The sequence below is a fragment of the Equus przewalskii genome, chromosome 32 (assembly GCF_037783145.1).
Source record: "Equus przewalskii isolate Varuska chromosome 32, EquPr2, whole genome shotgun sequence".
NCBI classification, from domain to species: Eukaryota; Metazoa; Chordata; class Mammalia; order Perissodactyla; family Equidae; genus Equus; species Equus przewalskii.
The window spans coordinates 22,474,545-22,496,874 of NC_091862.1; the positions used below are offsets into that span (position 1 = coordinate 22,474,545).

General features: G+C 43.0%; 1 protein-coding gene across 1 annotated transcript; it reads left to right on the forward strand.

The window, feature by feature from the left end:
• The first annotated feature begins 1,571 nt into the window (after positions 1 to 1,571).
• On the forward strand, positions 1,572 to 20,646 carry FUCA2 (alpha-L-fucosidase 2). The gene is made up of 7 exons (XM_008531546.2): positions 1,572 to 2,919; positions 7,109 to 7,296; positions 10,191 to 10,530; positions 12,287 to 12,497; positions 12,732 to 12,922; positions 18,289 to 18,397; positions 19,938 to 20,646. Exons 1-7 carry the CDS (start codon positions 2,513 to 2,515, stop codon positions 20,076 to 20,078), a joined length of 1,587 nt encoding a protein of 528 aa, XP_008529768.2. The 5' UTR covers positions 1,572 to 2,512; the 3' UTR covers positions 20,079 to 20,646.
• Positions 20,647 to 22,330: the final 1,684 nt, after the last annotated feature.

The window sequence follows — 22,330 nt, forward strand, 5'->3', positions numbered from 1 at the left end:
ATCTGAACCGGGGAAACCCTGGGCCACCGAAGCGGAGCGAGCAAACTCAACCACTCGGCCACTGGGCCGGCCCACTGTGAGAAATGTCTTTTGCCTTATTATGCAAATATCTGTTTTAAAGGATGTCAAGGTGCAGTGGCCACTGAGGTGCTGGATCATTCTAGGATCAAAGACTAGACAATAAAAACTGTCACCTCACTTTATCACTGCCTGGGGCTATTGAAATTGGTGGTGTGTTCAGCGGATTCCCTGGTCCCTCTCTCCCAGGTGATCCTCACCCTGGGAAGGCTGGGGGCCCTTATGGTGCAGCTGTGGCCCTGGGGAGCCATCCACACTGCATCAGGAGGGTGAGCGCTTATACCTGGGGTCACAGTGGCCACTGCTGCTCCCATGTCTTTGCATAGATGGGAGAATGAGGGTAACAGTTACACAGCATCCTTTCCTTGTGGAAATTAATAAAAGACACCTTAACTAAACTGGAGTCGGGAAGGCCTGCAGGGGGAGCTCTCACATCCTATCACTCATTGTCAGTTACACCAACCAGGAAGAAAGGGAGCTTGCATCTTGGTCAGGAAGTAAAACTACTTTACTACTGAAGGAAGATTTCTCTTCCCACTCTGCAACAGCCCAGCCCAGAGAAGTGCCGCAGCTCAGTCAGTGAGAAGCTGCTGCCGCCCTGAACTGTTACTTTCCCCAACGGATTTTCATTTAGAACAGTCTCTCCCTACTTCCCGTTTTTCTCTCTAAAGGCAGTTCCCCTTCTTTGTTTGTTGGGTTTGCCATAGCATGCACGTCCCGAATGGCAATTCTTTTGGCTATTCCCAAGTAAACTCATTTTGAGGCTTTTGAAGTCCACATCCTTCTTTGTTCTTTCATAACACTCAATAATTAGAACCCCAGTTTATCGAGGGACTTCAGCAAACACGCTTTGAGAGTTGCTCCATGCCAGGCTCTGCTTTAAATTCAGGGACTACAGAAATGAAGGTCACTATCCTGTCCTCAAGAAGCTCACAGCCTAATGGGAAATGAGACCTGTATTCTAACTACAGACAATCCATGGAATCCTATGTTAGTGCTTGGAATAAGATGTTAATGGGAACACACAGGAGGGAGTAAAACATCTGGGAGGGAAGGTGGTGACAGAAAGCTGGGAGGAGGTGACATTTGAACTGGCCCACTGAAGGATGAGAGGTGTTCTGCAGGAGCAGAAGGCGTGGGCATTCTGGCTTTACTCTGAAAGCATCTAAGAGGGGTAGACGTGAGCTTCTGATGATGCCCTTGATTAATCACTCCAAGTTTCTGGCTTCTTTCTCCAAGCCTGTCGATCCCTCAAATGTTCATCCCACTGATTTCACTTGTCTTAGATCACTTTGTTTTTGTTTTCCTGAGACGGGTCACCCTGAGCTAACATCTGTTGCCAGTCTGCCTCTTTTTGTAGGTGGGTCCCTGCCACAGCATGGCCACTGACAAAGAAGTGGTGTAGCTCCACGCCCGGGAACTGAACCCGTGCTGCTGAAGTAGAGTGCACTGTCACCCAGAAAACCAGTCACTGAGATGACAAGATTGCAGCAGAAAGAGGGTTTAATCACAGGGCAGCCAAGTGAGGAAGCAGGTGAATGAGTCTCAAATCTGCCTCCCAGAAAATGGGGACTCAGGGATATTTATGGGGTGCGGGCAAGGTGGTCTGAAGACTGGAGATGTATGACTGGAGGTGAGGAGAGGGGAGGTGACTGATGGTCTGCATAAGGTAGTCAGACTCCAGGGCTCTTCACAGGACGCATGTTCCCAAAACGGCCACAGGCCTCATGCTCTGAGGGTGGAGTTTTAGCTCCTTGATGTCAAAAAGGTCACTTGTCTAGCATTTGCACAGGCCCAGTTGATCGGTTGGTGTTCTAAACTGGCCTGAACTGGACAAGGGGTCCTAATTCCTGAAAAGCAGCTCACACACGCATTACCATGGTGACCCAGGCTCCGGGGAGATGTTACCTGTGGGCACCTAGTCGGAGTCAGATAGCATATTGCCTAAGCAGCACAGTTAATAATGGGTGCGGGAACAACTAAAAGCCATAATCAGTAATTGCAAAAAGAACTTCAGGGACTAGCTACTTAATCATCGGTGGCTAAGTTTACCGGTTTCACCCTGGGGTCCCAACCTGAACCGGAAACTCTGGGAATTTCACCTGATACAGACTCGAGGTTGACAGCCACAGTTTAACAACGCCCAGAAGCTTCCGGGAGAAAATGCAGAGGCTAAGAGGGATCTGGGTTGTTTTCGGGGCCTCCGGCCTAGGAGGGGCTGGACGACCCGCCGAAGGTTCCCGCCTTGGCCTCCGGGTCCAGGGTTGCACCCGGCCGGGTGGGTGGCCTGGCACAGTCGGGAGGTTTCTGTACGGGTCGTGCCTCCGGAGGGGAGAGGCGCGCCCACAGGTCGCTGAGCCAGACTCCTGTTTCTCCCCAAAGCGCACAGACTGCGAGCCTCAGGGGTGCTTGGGTGCTACGTGCCTCGTTAGCTATGCCAGTGCGCGTGCAGCCCTCCTGGGGTCTTTCAGCTCCGGCGCTGGAAGAGCGGCCACTCCCCCCGCGGGGAAGGGTGCATTCTCCGAGGCCAGCCTGGTCAGGTGACGGTGGCGGCGCGGCCTGGGCGGAGACGCGGAAGAAGGCGCCCTCGGCTCTCGGGCGGCTCTCGGGCGGCTCTCGGGCCTGGCGGGGGTCCATGCTGCCGCCGGCGCTCCCGCTGCTGCTCCCGCTGCTGCTCCCGCTGCTGCCGCTGCCGCCCGCCCGCGGCGCCGCGCGCTTCGAGCCCACCTGGCGGTCCCTGGACGCGCGCCCGCTGCCCGCGTGGTTCGACCGCGCCAAGTTCGGCATCTTCATCCACTGGGGCGTGTTCTCCGTGCCCAGTTTCGGGAGCGAGTGGTTCTGGTGAGCGCGCCCGCCTCCTCCGTGGCCTCCGACCCCGCTTTGTCCCCCGGCCTCCCCCGCCACCCAGTCCGTGTCGCCTTGGCCTCTTGGGTTTGGCCCCTGGTCAGTTTCTCCTCCCGCCGCGTTAACCGAGTTGACCATTTCCGGGTGTTAAGTGTGTAGTTTATTGTGTAAGTGGTTCGCCCTGGAAGACAGTGAAGTTTTCTCCCGTGTGCCTGCAGTTGCTGTCACACAGGGTGGCTTTGCTTTCTCAGCGTCCTGATGGTTGGTTACACGTATCAAGTTGGAGTGATCACACTGTAACCACTGAGTGACTGAAGCAGCAGACATTAATCCTCTTGTGTGGGGTCATGGGATGAGCGGTGAAGCTTGGGTCTAGACTGTCCAAGGAGACCCAGTCCCGATGTCCCACGGCTGCTCCGCTGCCGCCTGCCGATTTCCAGTCCTTCTGCCCTGAAGTGTGGTTAAAACAGAAACTCACGGCATATGGAGCGTCTGCTCATTTGAGCACGCATGGGCTCTTTAATGTTAAAATGTCGCCATGTGTGGCTCTAGGAATTACAAAAAGGTTCTAGAATGTTACCTAAAAATACCACCCCTAATGATTAATATGCTACTGTATGAAACCTGCTGCACAAGTAATCGCTCTTTAGGCTTTACCTTGAGATCCATGTAAAAATGAGCAGGTGATCTCTTACAACTTTGAACTGTTTCACATGCTTTTCCTGATTAAATACTTCAGGTCTTCAGTTCTTCAGGATAGAAATGTTATCACAGATACACACACACACACACATATATATGTACATTGATGCAAATAATTCATAATCAATCTATAAATCAAAATTGGAGCGAGTTTATGATGAGCCAACCCTGAAGACCATATTGCCCCGAAAAGTCCCTTCACAAAGCAAGGAAGCACTCCAAAGAGGTGGGGTGTACAGAGCGGTTATCTACAGTCTTGGAACAAAGAGTGTACATTACATGTGATGGGAATGTCCCCTTTCCAGTAGTCACGAGGTGGTTTTTCTGGCACAGCAGGTGAGTGGCCACAAGGTGAGCACAGCAGGTCGGTAATTAATCCTTAGTTTTTATGAAGAGATGGTTATCCTTAAGGGAATGCCAATATGGGGAAGATACATCCCTATCTTTAAGGGCATCATCCTTGTCTTTGGGACGTAGTAAATGTTTAAAGCAGACGTACAATGCATGCTCAACAGGCCACGTCAGGCCCTTTTGGAAAACAAGGTCAGGCCGAATCAGTTTTATACCAAATGGCTTCCTCATATACTCCAATATATCCTATCGCTTGTCATTTATTCATCATATATATATATGTTTATACACACAGTAATACACGTATATAATATATTCCCAAGTAAAATAAAAATATAAACAATGAGTATTTATATTTACATCCATTTTATACTACATACATAGTGTACATCAAATTTAATATATACAAAATATGGTAGATACCATACAGAGTATGAACTATGTATTGTGTTAACATTATGTTATATGCATGGTACCACTTTCTACAGAGAGATTGGCTTCTGCAACCAGAGACCTTTCTTATTACGTTAGGCCAGTTAATATAAAAGAACTGTGTAAGCTATGGAGTACTAGTCTTATACTCTTGACAAACCAATGGTAAACAAATAGCACTTTCCCCCACACTGGCATTTCCTTAAGGATGAGCATCTCTCCCTAGGCTAGGAACTGATTGCTGTGCTCACCTGTGACCACCCAGCTCAGGACAGCACACCTGCTTCCTGCTGTGTCCATCAATCACTGTGCTGACAGGGCAATCTCGTGACTATTATAAAAGGGACATTTCAATCATATGTGATACGTGCTCTTTGATGGTATAGAGCCATTCTGTGCACCCCACTTCTTTGGTGCCCTTCCCTCCTTGGGGAAGGAAGGCCCGGGCTAAGCTAGTCCTCAGATCTGGCTCAGAATAAACTCACCCCAATTTTCATTCATAGATTGTTTATGGATTGTTTTCATCAACACTTTTGAAATCCACTCGTAAAACAAGGGGCTCTTTCTCTCCATATCGTGATTTATCAAACATGTTTCCTTCAGGATGTTATGAATCTTTATTTGCAAGGTTTGCGCTGTGAGACATTTTGAATTTGTTTTTGAAATGTTGCAGATTAGCTAGGTACATAAATTGACAGATTTTCTTCTATTAAGATATAATAAATTGGGGCTGGCCCCGTGGCCGAGTCGTTAAGTTCGCGCTCAGCTTCAGCGGCCCAGGGTTTTGCCCGTTCGGATCCTGGGCGCGGACATGGCACCACTCATCAGGTCATGCTGAGGCAGCATCCCACGTGCCACAACCAGAGGCACTCACACTAGAATATACAACTATGTACTGGGGGGCTTTGGGGATAAGACAAAGAAAAAAAAAAGATTGGCAACAGTTGTTAGCTCAGGTGCCAATCTTAAAAAAAAAAGATAATAAATTATATTTGGACTTATCATTTTGTTCAACCATAAAGATTAGGTAAATATGCATTTGTGCTGGAAGAGGATTTGATGTTTGTTAGTTAACACTTGTACTCTGTCAAAAACAGCTAATTTTGGGTCATTTTATTTGCAATGGTTAGCTTTCCATTTTCTACAAATGAACACAGGGCTGTGTTGTGACCTAGAGCAGTAAAGATACGTCTTAAACAAAAGAAAATAGAGTATATTTCTGATGGTCTGGGAGTACATTAACCCTACAGAAGATTCTTTAATTACCTATAGTTTCCCTTTGTGTCCCCTCTAACCCTCTGCTCCCCACCCCGGTTTGACTCAGGCTGACAACAGTAGAGATGAGTGTATCTGACAGTCCTTAAGGGCAATTCAAAGCAAATAAAATGATGGGCTGTTTACTATAAGTGCCTCTTTTCATTTCTATTAGTGTGAAATTTGAGCACTGACTCTAGACTACAGTAGAGAATGCAGGTTCAAATGCAGGTAGGAGAAAATAGGAGAAATCCATTATTCTGTTCAACTTTCTGAGACTTTCCAAGTTTCTCTTCTGTAGTTCAAATGAAAAGGTGAAAATGCATCATGGATCAATTAGGATGCTTTCACTTCAAGGTATAGAAAACCCAAATAAAATGTGTAATAGTAGAACTTGTCATCATAACAGGAAATTTAGAGGCAGTTTGCTCATTGATGAAATCAAAGATCTAGGCTCTTCCTGTCATCCTCAGCCTATTGACTTGTCCCTTCATGGTCACGTGATGGCAGCTAGGCATCGCTTCACACAGCCTTGTCTAAAGGCAGGGAGGCCATTTCCAGAATCTCCCAAGTTGGGTCCCCTCAAGTTCCACTGGCCGCATGGGTCATGAGTCCATGTCGCAGCTGCGATGGAAGCTGGGAAAGTCTGCCTCTGACTTTCGGGCAGGCAAACAATAGTGCCTGCGACATACGTCCTTCGACATACGTCCTTCAACGAGGACTGCCCAGCAGGAAGGCCCTCCTGATGGTCTTTGGGGATGTAGTGCTGGTTACGGATTGGCTCATCCTGTAGAAATACTCTTGTGAAAAGAGTGGTGGTGGAAAAAAGTGGAAGGTGGGTCAGAGATGGGGCTTGCATGTGTTTCATGAGGATAGTTACTGCTGTGTTTCTCTAAAATGTATAATTATGTTTTAGATATGGCTTTCCTCATGAAGCCTTGCTTAGGCAGTTTAGGCTGCATTAATCAGAATAAGTAACATATAATGAGTAATCCTTGAAGGTTGAGTCAATATATTAAAATAACAGCATCTTCTTAATTTTAACGTTGTGCCCTCTGCCACTTGTTCTCCGCTAGTGAATACAATATGGCTGCATGCGATTTTAGACACCTAGTCTTCCTTTCGAAGCCTTCCTCATTTGTGTTACAAAGGACTGGCTATCTAAAGATACATACTATATCTTGCAATTTAAAAGTAAAGAATTAAGGGCAAATGGGTGGCTGGGTTGTCTAGAATGTTCTAGTTTATGAGCTGAGTGTATTTCATAGAGGGATAGATGGAAAATGAGGGGAGTTTTGGTTTAGATAAGCTTTCTTTAAGGCAAAGTCATACTACTGGGGAAAGGATAAAGAGCATCTGGGTACCATTTAAGTAAGAGGGAATTACTAAAGGGAGCTGGGGCAATTATTTCAAATGTTCATGTGCTGTTTCTATTCCTCCACTTTAGGTGGTATTGGCAAAAGGAAAAGATACCGAAGTTTGTGAATTTTATGAAAGATAATTACCCTCCTGATTTCAAATATGAAGATTTTGGACCACTATTTACAGCAAAATTTTTTAACGCAAACCAGTGGGCAGATATTTTTCAGGCTTCTGGTGCCAAATACATTGTCTTAACTTCCAAACATCATGAAGGTAAGTAAGTGCAACATTTGCAAACAATGACAATGGTTATAAAATGCAAAGTAGTTTTTTTGGAAGAAGATACTAAAGTAAGTTTACTCATGAAATCAGAGTTTTAGGAGCAAACATAAGTGGCTATTGACATTCGCTTATAATTTCAGGGACCACATGTTCTACCCAATTAGGTATGCAGAAAGATCATACCCTCCACATAACAGAGAAAAAATGAAAAATGATCATATTTTGTTATATGCATATTTAACAATATTCCCAAGATTTGATTAAAGCTATTTGAAGTGGGATGTGGGTTGCAGGTCAAAGTTTATAATTGGAATTGTTCTCTTTCCTTTCATTCCACCTCTGTAGTGCATTCTGGGAAGGCACCATGGGGCTTGTGCTGCCGCAGTCTTGTGTCGTTACCAAGACACATGGCTGCACCTTTGGCCAGTTGGTGGAGAATTTGTTAGTGATGAAAGTGACACAGACCACCTGGAAGGAAAAGGACTGTGGAACTGTGATGGTGCCCAGAAACATCAGAGGCGTTGGAAGAAGGTCTAACAGGAAGCACAGTGGTTCTCTTAGTCGGGGGTCTCCAGAGAAGCAGAGACCACAGGAAGCGTGTTATAAAATACTGGCTCACGCGATTATGGAGGCTGAGAAGTTCAGACCCGGGGCAGCCCAGGGTGTAGTTCCAGTCCAAGTCCAGAGGCCTGAGAACCAGGAGAGTGGATGATGTAGCTTCTACTCCAAGTCTGAGTCCAAAGGCAGGAGAAGACTGATGTGTCAGCTCAAACACAGGCAGAAAGAATTATTTCTCACTCAGCCTTTTATTCTATTTAGGGCTTCAGTGGATTAGATGAAGCCCACCCCTATTGGGGCGGGCAGGCCGCTTTACTCAGTCTGTCTATTCAAATGTTAATCTCACGTGGAAACACCCTCATGGACATACTCAGAATAACGTTTGACCAAGTATCTTGGGCACCTCGTGGCCCAGACAAGATGACACATAAAATTAACCATCACAGTGGTCCTACATTAATAGGATGGTTTCCACCCATTACCATTCCAGTGTCAAGAAAGCATCAACAAATTGTTATTGTTCCTACTGCACGTTAACTCATTTGACAATTTTTTTTGCATAACCATCTTTGCCTTGGTTTAGGAAATTTTGCCTCATTGTTTTCTCCAGGGATGGGGAGGGGAGTAGGAGGGAAGAACTCCCAACATCTGGAATTATCTTAGAATATTTTTCCTTTGGCCACATTCTAGTGGCTTAATGATGTTGTCCTATAGATGTTTCTCCTGGTGAGATGGATATTTGTAAAGTGTATTTGTGTGTGAACATGTTGATTTCCTGATGTCTATGAACTTCTCTAAGCTGGCATAAAGTATTACACAGTGAGCTTATTTTAAAAAACAAAACAAAACGACTCTTAATCATACTGTGAGGACAGATGATGTGGCTCACATTTATAAACTTTCTGGGACCCACCTTGTCTGATGTTTTCATTGCTTATGGAAAAGACCCCGCTGAGCTGGGTTCCGTGGGAAGACCACTGTGAGCTTATGGTGGTGCTACTGAACCGAAGATCCATTGGGTTTTCGCATTCCCTGACATTAGCGCCTGTCAAGTTGAAACATTTTGAATAAGACTAAATATCAACACTGCTTTGAAGCCTATCACAAACATCTTGGGAACAAGTGTGAGCTGTTTTAAAAGCTTCTTAAAAATGAATCTAAAAGCTTGTCCTAATTTATAAGAGTAAAGTATTTCACCCACAAAGTGTCTATGTATGTCTGTTCTCAAAGATTCTTTTAGATTTTCTTAGGACGGTAGCAATGCACAGTCATGCTCTGCACAACGTTTCCGTCAACGACGGACCGCATGTGGGACGGCGGTCCCATAAGATTAGTGCCGTGTAGCTAGGTGTACAGTAGGCTGTACCATCTAGGTTTGGGTAAGTGCACCCTGTGATGTTCGCACAATGACGAAGTTGGCTAAGGACGCATTTCTCAGAACACATCCCCGTTGTTAAGTGACACACAACTGTACTTATGTCCTGAGGCACTGAGTAAAATTTTGAGGCTTTTATATTATTTCTTAAGTGTTTTGGTTTCTACATTGCTTCTAATATCTTAATGTAGAAGAAGCAGCTATCTAAATGCAAATTCCTTTTAAAATGAATTATTTCGAAGTGCTTGTATAATGGCAGACGTTTTTCTTACCCATTTAATTGGTAGATAATTCACTTTTAAGTAATTTAAAGAGCAACACCCAAGCTCAAGACTTTAGAGAGGATGAGATTACGAAAGGTGGGTGTAAGTAGACTTATACTACACATGGATTGCTAGTGTTCTAAAAATCACATAAAATAATAAATAATAAAATATATTATTATATTTATATATTATATATAAATATTAATATTTATTAATATATTAAAATATATAATATATTAATATAATATATTATTATATCTATAATAAAATAAATAATCCTAAAACCAGGGGATATACTGTAATCCTAGCTGTGGTCTGCTAATGTTGGCTGCTGATTTTGTGCTAGACTGTGCCAGCAGCTGGCTGGGGATGCAGCAGAGACCACCGCGGATGCGAAGCTCCCTCAAGCGCTTCTCGTCTCAGAGGAAGCAGGAGACAGGCCAGACTAAACAGACCGTACGGGCACCCTGAGAGTTACGTTTAGAAACCTCCGTTCCACCTTGTTTAAATTCTCACTTGCTTCTCACAGCAAAGCAGATATATGCCATGAAGACAATTGCCGTAAAGCAGTTGTAGCAGAAGCAGTTATTATGTGTACCATCTGACTGGCTTTGACGTTTGTAGAGGTGGAAATTTGCCAGAATAAAATCGACTTGCTTACAAAGGTTTTTCGTGTGATCGCGCAGGCTTCACCCTGTGGGGCTCAGAGTACTCGTGGAACTGGAATGCCGTAGATGAGGGGCCGAAGAGGGACATCGTCAAGGAACTAGAGGTGGCCATTAGGAACAGGACTGACCTGCATTTTGGACTGTACTATTCTCTTTTTGAATGGTTTCATCCACTCTTCCTGGAGGATAAATTCAGTTTGTTCCACAAGCGACAATTTCCAGTTTCTAAGACCTTGCCTGAGCTCTACAAGATAGTGAACAAGTATCAGCCCGAGGTCCTGTGGGCGGATGGTGACGGAGGGGCCCCGGATGTCTACTGGAACAGCACCGGCTTCCTAGCCTGGCTGTATAACGAAAGGTGTGTGCACTTTTCGCTTGCTGTAGTGACCTTACACGTTCCTAATACATGTGTAACATGTCAATCCCCTTGCTTCTTGAAAGATTTCCTTTCAGGCTCATTTGTGGTATGGGGGAGGAAATCCTTGTAAACAATGCTTATTAGATATATCAATATTTATCCAAAGTAATCAAGAGTTACAAATCAAGGGTCAAATACAACTCAATAGTCTGATTTTGAAGTCAGACTAAAAATCACAGAACCAAGAACTTTGAAGACATTAATTTTGTGGGTCCCCCATTTTCATCTCCTATTTGGGGACAACTGTTTTTTCATTACTGTTTCTGATTATGTGCTTTTCAATTCCTCCAATTGCTTTTTTTTAATCCTCTTACCCTTTGATTTTTGCTGCTCAGTCATTTCACCTTTGTCTGTCTCCTCCTTTCCTTCATGGTCAGCATTCTCACCTCTTCCTATTCTTTCCTATTGCTTTCTAGCTAGTTCCAGGCTGCCCCATCAGAACAGGGAGTTCTGTCAGAGCTCCTCCATTTGGCTTAAACTATATGAACCCCATTTATATTTGTAACTAGAAGATACTTGGTATTGGGCTATGAAATGAAGGAGCATTCTGCTTGTGTCCCAGGGCCCACAAAAGGCACATATACAAGTACGGTCATATGCCACATAATGACGTTTTGGTCAACGATGGACCCTGTATGTGATGGTGGTCCCATAAGACTAATACCATACAGCATAGGTGTGTGGTAGGCTAAACCATCTCAGTTTGTGTAAGTATACTCTATGACGTTCACACGATGAAATTGCCTAAGAACACATTTCTCAGAGCATATCCCTATCATTAAGCAATGCATGACTCTTTCTGGAGAGCTTTTTTTCCAATCTTTTTTTTTTTTTTCCTGCTTTTTTCTCCCCAAATCCCCCCAGTACATAGTTGTATATATATATTTTTTAGTTGTGGGTCCTCCTAGTTGTGGCATGTGGGACGCCGTCTCAACGTGGCCTAACGAGCAGTGCCATGTCCGCACCCAGGATCCGAACCCCAGGCCGCCGAAGTGGAGCGCATCAACTCAACCACTCAGCCATGGGGCCGGCCCCTCTGGAGAGCTTTTAATACTTAAAACAGCAGTTTCTCCAGGTCTTCTTTCCAACGGGAAAGACTGAGAGCCATCCACTTTAATTTATGAACCAAAACTGTCCCATCTAAGTGGAGAGGTGCAAGAGGTCCCCCTGCTATGATAAATAATGTTGTGGGGCTATTTCAAGCTACAGTGAATTAATTCCATGATGACAACAGTCGACCTTCCTGAGTTTGTTTTATATTAGGCACAACTGTAAGGGAAAGAGAAAGGCTAGAATATTTGAGATTATTCAGTTATAAGTGAGAAGAATGTCTCGCTATCACTCACAATATGAGGGGAAGCTTCAAATAATAGTATAATACTCTTATAAGTGCTGTCTGTGCTGGGCACCAGGCTAGGTCTTTTATATAAATTATTTCTGTTCTAATAATAGATGAGAAAATTGGTTATTCAGAAGAGTTAGGTCACTTGCTCTAGGAGAGGGAGCTTAGAAAGTGACAGAGGCAGAACTGCAATCAACCTGGGTCTATTTGATTTCAAAACCATGGGCTTCACATTATATTCTGCTACGGTTATTTTCAGGAATGGATTTCAGTCAGGCCTCTTTTCAGTGACATTTTCTTTCATGTCAAAAAAATCTTACTTTCTGTTTAAAAAAGTTATACCTTTCATTTCAGCCCCGTTCGGGACACAGTCGTCACCAACGACCGTTGGGGAGCTGGTACCATCTGTAAGCATGGTGGCTACTATACCTGCAGTGACCGTTACAACCCGGGACATCTTTTGCCACATAAGTGGGAAAACTGCATGACAATAGACAAGTTTTCCTGGGGCTACAGGAGAGATGCTGGGATCCATGACTACCTCACCATTGAAGAATTGGTGGAGGTACAGTAAAATGTTGTGGTAATATTCTTAATAATGTGGGTGTGTGAGAACTATTTTTTATAATTTATATAGCTCAGTGGCCTATGAACACAGGACATTATTCTATCCTCTATGTTGGTTCTCCTACATAGTGACTATATATGTGTGTATGGGTCCATAAATACAACATATTAACACTTTCATGATAGAATTATTTTATCTCACTAAAAACAAGATTTATTCTTAATTTTTTAGCAACTTGTAGAAACAGTTGCATGTGGAGGAAATCTTTTGATGAATATTGGGCCCACACAAGATGGCACCATTTCTGCAATCTTTGAGGAGCGATTAAGGCAAATGGGGTCTTGGCTAAAAGTCAATGGAGAAGCCATTTATGAGACCCACACTTGGAGATCCCAGAATGACACTGTCACCCCAGATGTGTGGTAAGTTACTCTCGTCACCAAGTACTATTGACAGAGGAAGGCATTTAAAATTTCTCAGAGATATAAAGAGAAAAGTAGGATAAAAAATGAAATTGGACAAATGTGTACCTATATAAAACACTTTTCGAACTTTACTGTAAAGAGAAGGAAGGGGAAGAAATCAGCCTGTTTTTCAAAACTTGTTATCCAATTGAGATTAAATCATCTCTAGAAACCTCCTAGTGGTGGACAAATTTTAGTGAAAAGTAGCCAGTTCTTATAAAAATTGTAAGCCATTCAGAGAAATGAAAAATGCTGAGTGGTTAACTCAAAAGAGAGACTTCTGTTTAATCAGTTAAGTAAATTCTAACTTTTGTAGATGTTATGTCACCTCAAATTACCAAGCAAGAGGCGCCAAAGGGCAGAAAAAATATTAAAAATCAGCCCAAATAACAGCATTAATTAACTGATTAAAACATTTGTAATTTGTTCATGTTATTCAAATGAACTAAGCCTGAAGTTTCTTTAAAATTAATGATCTTGCTAATCTTTCTTCTAACTAGTATCTTCTTTAAAAGCCTTGTCTTAGGCTTCTCTCTGAGCTTTGGAAGGTTCCGTGTGCCAATGAGTATCTGAATCAGACTCTGCAGATATGATGGTTTCTGATGTGGGGTCTCAACGTACGTAAATAAGAGTAGTATGAGTGAAACTCTAGAAATTCCCTTCGTGTGGCCACCAGTGTGAGTACAGCCTGCTCAAGTATAAATGAAAAGATTAGACTGAATGTTCTTCTTTGATCTTACTCGACTTTTGACTTAAAACAAACTGGCTGCTCAATGAAAGAAAATAAAGCAGAGCAGTCGAGACAGCAGCGGCAATTGAAGAATTTTAGAATGTAGGGCCTGGAGGAAGCCACAAGAACTCAGCCCCCTTCTCCACTGCACGCAAGCTCGTTTAAATCTGGCTTTGGAATTTGCTTCTGCGCTTATATTTGACTACGAGGATGTCTGATCTGGGACTTTGCGATCATTAACCATTATTCTTGGAGGTTCCTTTCAATATGTACAGGTAGAAGCCAAGGTATTTAACAAGGCCTTTTTACTGATCTGGCTCCTGCAAACCTCACTGAGGCCGGCAGCCCTGCCTCCCCTCCTCACTGGAGGTGCTCTTCCCCTCATGGCCCCTTTTCTGGTCCTAACTCAGGCCTTCCTTACCAACAACTGCACCTCTCCCATGATCTCGATTTGAAGCATTCTGCCGTCGACGACCACCTCTTATACTGTAGCTCTCTCCACATAGCACGTCAGCGTCCAAAGGGATCTTCCTACGGCATGACCCGTCACACCACCTTTGATCCTATCACTTTTCCTCTGCCCCGGGCCCTCTCGTGGTTTGTCTTCTTCTTTATGTAGGTCCAATTCTTAGCCTGTCGCTGCATTGCCTCCACCCTTTCTCCCTCCGTCATACTCACTTCACTTTGATTAAAACTTGATTAAATTCAGCCCTACTTATTCCATGCCTGTCCCTGGGCAGCTAAATGTGACTAGAAAAACACACATACGCACACAATGTCAAGTGATCTCACTTTTGGCTTCAAGGCCAAACTCTGTGTCCTGGACTCCATCCCAATTAGCCACTCAAGGATATTGTTCTGGCAATTCTCCCCATCTTCAATTTTCTCTCTTTATTAGATCCTTTCCCATCAGTATGGAAACATGTTATTTCTTTCACCTTAAGAATATACTCTTTCATCTTAAAAAAGTACTCTTTCCGTGGCCTAGTGGTTAAGTTTGGCATGCTCTGCTTCAGTGGCCTGTGTTTGGTTCCTGGGCATGGACCTACGCTGCTTGTCAGCAGCCATGCTGTGGCAGCAACCCACATACAAAATAGAGGAAGATTGGAGACAGATGTTGTTAGCTCAGGGTGAATCTTCCTCAAGCAAAAAAAGAGGAAGATTGGCAATGGATGTTAGCTCAGGGTAAATCTTCCTCAGCAAAATAAATAAATAAATAAATAAATAAATAAATAAATAAATAAATAAAATAAAATAAATCTTTAAAAGTACTCTTTCAATCCCAACTTAGATTTCCCGCTACCTGTCTGTTTTTCTCCTTTCTTTTATAGTAAAACATGTTGAAAGAATTGTTTTTACTTGCTATCTCCAATTTCCTGCTCTAGGTTTTCCCTTGAACCCACTCTGGGTAGGCTTCTGCCCTACACTCCATAAAGTCACTGTTATCAAGGCCCACAATAACCTCTCCCTGGCCACGTCCAGGTCAGTTCCCAGCCTGTTTATGGAGGCATCTGCCTTAGTTGATTGCCCGTTGTCTTTTTTTTTTTTTTTTTTTGAGGAAGACTAGCCCTGAGCTAACATCTACCGCCAATCCTCCTGTTTTTGCTGAGGAAGACTGGCCCTGAGCTCACATCTGTGCCCATCTTCCTCCACTTTATATGTGGGACGCCCACCACAGCATTGCGTGCCAAGTGGTGCCATGTCCGCACCTGGGATCCGAACTGGCGAACCCCGGGCTGCTGAGGTGGAATGTGCACTTCACTGCTGCACCACTGGGCTGGCCCTGCCCCTTGTCTTCATCATGCCTAGTGGCTGCTCCTTCTGTTTCCACCTCAAGTTCCCAAGAGTTAAACCTTGAGGTGCTGAGCCTTCGTCCTTGGACTCCTGTTCTCCGTTTAGCTTAATTTCCTAGATGATCTCGTTCATTTCCATGGCTCTAAATGCCCTCCTGATGACCTCTGCAGTGCAGACTTCTTTTCTTGAACTCCAGATTCATATATTTAACTTCCTAGTCATATCACCCTTGGAAGTATAGGCATCTTAAACCTGCTATGTTCAGAACTGAGGGCCTAACTTTTGAATGTTGCTCTAAACTGGCTCCACCCACAGCCTCCTTCATGCTGTTACGGCAGCTTCATCCTTTTTGGTGGGTGTCAGGCCAAAAACCCTGGAGTCCTTAACTCCCCTCTCATTTATATCCCACAGCCAATCCATCAGCAAATAGCATCTTTATCTTTGAAATACATCCAGAATCTGACCACTGCTCATCCTCTCTGTGGCAACCCTCATCCTCTTAGTCTCCATTGCCTCTCCCCTGGATTATTTCAGCAGCTTCTTGACTGATCTGTTTCCATCCTTGACCCTTTAATCTCTCTGCCCCAAAAACCTTATTTATTTATTTATTGGTGAGGAAGATTGTCCCTCAGCTAACATCCATGCCAGTCTTCCTCTCTTTTGTATGTGGGACGCCGCCACAGCATGGCTTAACGAGCATGGGTAGGTGCATGCTAGGGATCTGAACTCACGAACACTGGGCCTCTGAAGTGGAGTGCACGAACTTAACCTCTAGGCCACTGGGCTGGACCCCCCAAAATCTTTTAAATAATAAGTCAGGTTATGGCACTCCCAGGCTCAAATTCCTCCAGTGGCTTCCAGTTTTAGAGGAAAAAACAGACCTTATAGAGGCTTACAAGGTCCTATGAAAACTGGCTCCTTGCTGTCTCTGCGATCTCGTCTGCTCCCCTGCTGTCCCTCACGTCTGCTCCTGCAGCCACTCCGCCCTCTGTGCTGGCCTATCTACAGGGGACGCACACTCTTACATAGGGACGTCTGTGTCTGCAGTTCTCTCTTGCTCCAGATGCTCAGGTCTCCTTAAAGAGGTCTTCCCTGACTATTTTATTTAAAATAACACCAGATGCCTCCTTCCCAACCCAGCACACTCTATCCTCCTTACCTGGCATCAGTTTTCTCCATAGTGTGTAATCCTCCCCGACATATATTTATTTGCTCATTCTAGTTTTTCCACTCCAATGTAAGCTCTGTGAGGACAGGGACTGTGTTCAATGCTGCTTCTCCAGCTCTAACATAGTGATTAGCATTTTAAGATTTCAATTAATATTTGTCAAATAATTGAGTAAAAAAATGAATTGTTTTCTTTGTCTAGAGCTTACCCTTCTTATCTTTTTTCTCATTTATCTTTTAAATCTCAGATTAAATGTCATTTTCTTGTGGAAGCTTCTTGTTGATGGTCTGCTCTAAAGGGATCCCTTTGTTATACTTTCTCAATTTCCTTTTCTTTTGTAGTGCTTATCAAAACTCACACTTTTATATTATTTGTGTGATTATTTCATATCTGTCTGCCTCACTCTAGTCTAAGGTCCGTAAGAACCATAACTAAGTGTGCTTGTTTTCTGTCATGTCACTAACGCTGAGCTCGGTACCTCGCCCAGTGCTGACACATTCAGATCTGTGGGATGAGGGAATATGCAGATTTGAATCAGCAGGCAGAGAGCCAGCCATCTACCCTTGCTTCTTATCCCCCTTGCTCAATTTCCCCCCATATTTCCAGCTTCATGAGGACAGTCTGATGAAGAGTAGTACTAGAAAAATCTTTGTTCCAATAACTTCCTTTTAGTATTGGGGAAGTGTGGGGTGGAGGGGCTGTGATATTGTGATTTATATTTGCTCTTCATCCCTGTTTCTGGCACAGAACTCCTAAAACTCTTAGAATTTCCTAAGTGATGAGAGCTATAAAGGTGTCTCTTGCTATGTTAATGACGTGGCTTTTGGACCCCACCTAAGGATGGGGCTGGATGCCAGGAGTCTCAGCCATGTGCTTATCAAAACTTTCAGTCCCACCCTCGACCTCCAGGGTGAGGAGAAAGGCTGGAGGTTGAACCTATCATCAGAGGCCAGTGATTTAATCTATCAGACCTATGTAATGAAGCTTCCATGAAACCCCGAAAGGGCAGGGTTTGGAGAGCTTCTGGGTTGGAGGAGGTGATGGGAGAGTGGCACGCCTGGTGAGGGCATGGAAGCTCCACGTCCTTCCCATGTTCCCTGCCCTCTGCATCGCTTCCATCTGGCTGTTCCTGAGCGTTATAATAAACCGGTAACCTAGTAACTAAAATGTTTCTCTGAGTTCTGTGAGCAACTCTAGCAAATTAGTCAAACCCAAGGAGAATTCAATGGAACCTCCCTTCTCCAGCCGTGGGTCAGAAGCCCAGGTGACAACCTGGACTTGTGATTGGTGTCTGAATTGGGGGGGCAGTCCTGTAGGATTGAACCCTTGACTTGTGGAATCTGACACCACGTCTGTATAGATAGTGTTAGGATTAAGTTGAATTGTAGATACCTCACTGTTGTCCAAGAATTGCTTGTTGGTGTGGGAAAACCCTCCCCTGTCCCACAATGGAATTGGAATCAGAACCCTTTTAGGTGTTTTTTTACGCAAGCATGAGGCTATTTTTCTTTCCCTTTATTAAAGAGCACATTGGTAAATATTATTAAATGGAAGTATCTCTATCAAATAATTCCAGACCTGACCCATAAATAATGAGAAATATTACTATATTTTTTTTTCCCTTTTAACCAGGTACACATCCAAGCCTACAGAAAAATTGGTCTATGCCATGTTTCTCAAATGGCCCACATCAGGACAGCTGTTTCTTGGCCAACCCAAAGCTACTCCAGGGGCAACAGAGGTAAGAGGGAATCTTATCTTTACTGTTCCTTTAAACAGCTAACTAGTATATCCTGATGAAAACATAATATAACTTTTAACTACAAGGAGAGCCCTATATGTGTTCCTCTTATACCTCATAGGAGTAATTTTGAAATCAGCTTCCTCAATGGTAATGTTTGGTCAAAACCTTTGAAAACTTTGATTTCCCAGAAAACTAAACTTATAAAACAGCTACATTATCTCCATGCACATCAGTGTAAAGCAGAAATTCTTCACAGTCATTCTATGTTGTTCAAGTTCACTGCATGCATCCAAAATGACTCTTTTCATAAAACTGTAATTCAGATTCTTCCCCTGACATTCCAGCCCAGAACACATCTGAATAAAAGTAAGATGTCACGGCCCTATTATTTCAAGTTCATAAAAAACACTTGGAGAAAGTCAAAGGTTAATCTAACAGTTATAACCATGAGGTCTGGCATTGAGTTTATTTTGACAGATTTTATAGCTTATTTTTAAGAAACTGACAATTTCCTTGGAGGTGAATTGTCCATATTCTTCTCCTTGTGTCATCTTTCCATAGTTCATTTCTAACACTTGTGTTTGCTCAGGCAGAAAAGAAGATGGAGTTTAATTCTCATGTTTAATTACAGCTTAATGACCTGGGTATGACATTATCTTTTTATTTTACCTAAGTTCTCTTTGGCCCCATTAATACTGCTACTTAAAAGTTCAGAGTTTTGTTTTGTTTTTTTTGAGGAAGACGAGCCCTGAGCTAACATCCACCACCAATCCTCTTTTTGCTGAGGAAGATTGGCCCTGAGCTAACATCCGTGCCCATCTTCCTCTATTTTATATGTAGGACGCCTGCCATGGCATGGCTTGATAAACAGTGCGTAGGTCTGTGCCCAGGATCCGAACTGGCAAACCCTGGGCCGCCGAAGTGGAGAGCGCTAACTTAACTGCTACGCCACAGGCCTGGCCCCAGTGGGTTTTGTTTTTGTATTGCTCTAGGTGAAAAGCAAAGTTTTCTGGTCCAAAATAACTTAATAGATATGTAGAAATCTGCTTGTTTACATTCACTTAGTATAAGACTAAGGATGTAAAAAATTACAGTACTAAGTGATCACACTGACCTATTGTGATTAGTGGAGGCTGCTGGAAGAGCTGGGAAGAGTGGCTGGATGAGGGAGTGGAGCCTTTCTCCAAACATTCTGTCTAAGAACTGGGCAGGCTTTGGTTGGGCAGACTGGTTCCAGCGTCATTTTCCCTACTCTGACACTCCACTCACAATTCTCACTCCACTGACAATTCTTCTTCCCCAACTCCTGCACACTTTTGAGGGCGATATAGAAGCAAGAATATAGGAGGCAAGACAGATGTATGACTCATTTGGATCAAGACTTAAAACAGCTTGTGAACCACTAAATAAAAGTAAACAATGAGTCTCCTGTCCCTAGTGCTTTTTAAGAAACTCCCACCACTCCTCTCCCCAAAACAGAAAGTGGGCGAGTCAGAGAGTCACACTTGGAGACGTGTGTGTGTGTTTTTCATTTCAGGTTAAACTGCTGGGACACGGCCAGCTGCTTAACTGGACTGCTCTGAAGGACAGCGGCATCGTGGCAGAACTGCCGCCTCTGGCCCCTCATCAGATGCCCTGTGAATGGGGCTGGGCTCTAGCACTGACCAACGTGCTCTAATCTGCAGCAGATGGTTTGTGCTGCAGTGCTGGCTAAGACTAGCAAATGTCAAGTTTCTAGCATTGTAGCACAAAGAGAAAGCCAATGTAAAATTGGTCAAGAAAAGTCAAGTAATTAGTTAGGCAGTTTAGCCCTTTTTCCCTAAATTACCCCTGTAACTGTTTTAACTTTGCAGTTGCAGTGCACTTTGCCGTTGAAAGCTCTTCACATTGAATTTATTTCCGTGTGTGATTCAGAGGTGGGCCTCTTTTGTTTTAGAGTAGCTAGGAACTGGTGGTGTTAAGGACTGAATTGTGTCTCCTTCGGAATTCACATGTTGAAGCCCTCACCCCCAATACGACCGGATTTGGAGACAGAGCCTTTAAAGAGGTAACCAAGGTTAAATGAAGTCCTAAGGGTGGGACCCTCCTCCAGTAGGACCGCCTGTTGCTTAAGGCATCCAGTCTGCAGTGTTTTGTTATGGAAGGCTAATACAGGTGGTGTATTTCCAATGCTTACAGTTGTCTTTTTATTAAAAAATTTTGTCTTTTTTTCCTCTTGCTAATAAAACTGATATATGTTCACTGTAGATATTTTAAGACATACAGAAATGCTCAAAGGTAAAAATGCCCGTTCAGGTCACTGTTAACATTTTAGTACAGACTCTTCTAGGTGTTTTGGGGAGGAGGGGCGGGGGTTGGAGGTGTGCGCCTATTTCTGTAGATGGGCTAATTTGAAGTCCAGTTTAAATTAATAAATCTGCTTCTTGTATTTGCCTTCAAGCAAACTGAAGTTGAAAACCTCGTTAAAAATTAGGAAGTTTATTCAGATCTCCCCTAAGAGTGAAGCAAAATAATGAAGCAAAAATATACTGATTTTGATGTAAATTTAAAGAAATGCTGATTAAAGCACTCACTTCCCTCAACAAAAGATGTTCAGTACGGCTGGACCTTTACTTGAAGTGCTGCAGGTTCCATTTCCACATTAACCAAATGCAGACATCTCACTGTTTCCAAAAAATGTTTCAAACAGAGGAATAAAACACTATTCATATTTATTTCCCAAAATCATGCTAAAGTTGAAAAACTTAAAAATTACTCATTGTTGAAGTTCCTACAACTGTCAAATTTTTGAAACCGTGCAAAGTACTTACAAGAACAAATACTTTCATAGTTCTAAATCCCAATTAACATCTTATTAGAGATCCAATGTGGACAGATTTATATGATCCCACACACTAGACTAAGAAAATATAAAAGGAGGAAAAAACCCAAACAAACAGTGTTACAGAAATCTTATCCTAAAAGTAGGGTCATCTCTTTCAAGAAATTATTTTTGAGACTAAAGCCTGTCAACCACTTAAATTCTTACCATGTCCTTCTTTAGCTTTACAAATTGAGAATAAAGGGGGAAAATGGAAATATTTAAGCAAATTATAGTTAGATATAGGGTTTCGTTAATGAGTAGCTATGACAGAGCTAAATGACAAATACAGCTCGGCACTCAGAGGTGCTGGTAAAATGCTCTGCTAATATGAAAAATTATGAGACCCCAAATTTAAATTTATTTAAGGTATATCTTGCTTGTATGTGAAATGTACTACAACCAGGTCTCATAGCAAGGATTTAAAAATATTCCAGCAAATTCTTAGAATTATCTGTGGTATGAAGAACAAGAATTATAGTAAGGATAATTAAAAATAAAATTTCTCATTACCTATTTTAAGCCAATAGTTTTTATCCTCCAACCAATTAATCCTTTTCCCAGAGTTATTAATAGGTATAAATTGCCTTGTTTAAATTTCAGTAACTTTTGATTTTTCTTTAATGACTAGAGAAAAATTGAAGGCAAACCAACCTAGATTATTACCCTGAATAATCTAGACGTTGATATCATTTTAAATATGGACATCGCTTTAATAAGATTCTATCTCATTTTCTTATAAGTGCCATGTTGAAGCCACACAATTACGCTAAAAGGTCAGGCTATTCAAATAAATATGAATTAGGACAACAGAAAACAAGACAGATCTTTTGCCTTCTGTTCATTTCAATTTTGTAAAAGACCTCACTAGATAAAAATCTCCCTACCTAACTCCTGACCAAATAAATGAAATGCTCCTATCAAATTTTTATATATACACAGTAACAAACACATTTACCCAAGTTTGAAGGAGACAAAGTAGAAGCTATTTCAAGTAATCTCTATTTAAGCAGCTCACTAGGTTGACTGATGCTCTCCGTTCCCTTGGGAAAGCTGAGTGACGCCTGGGG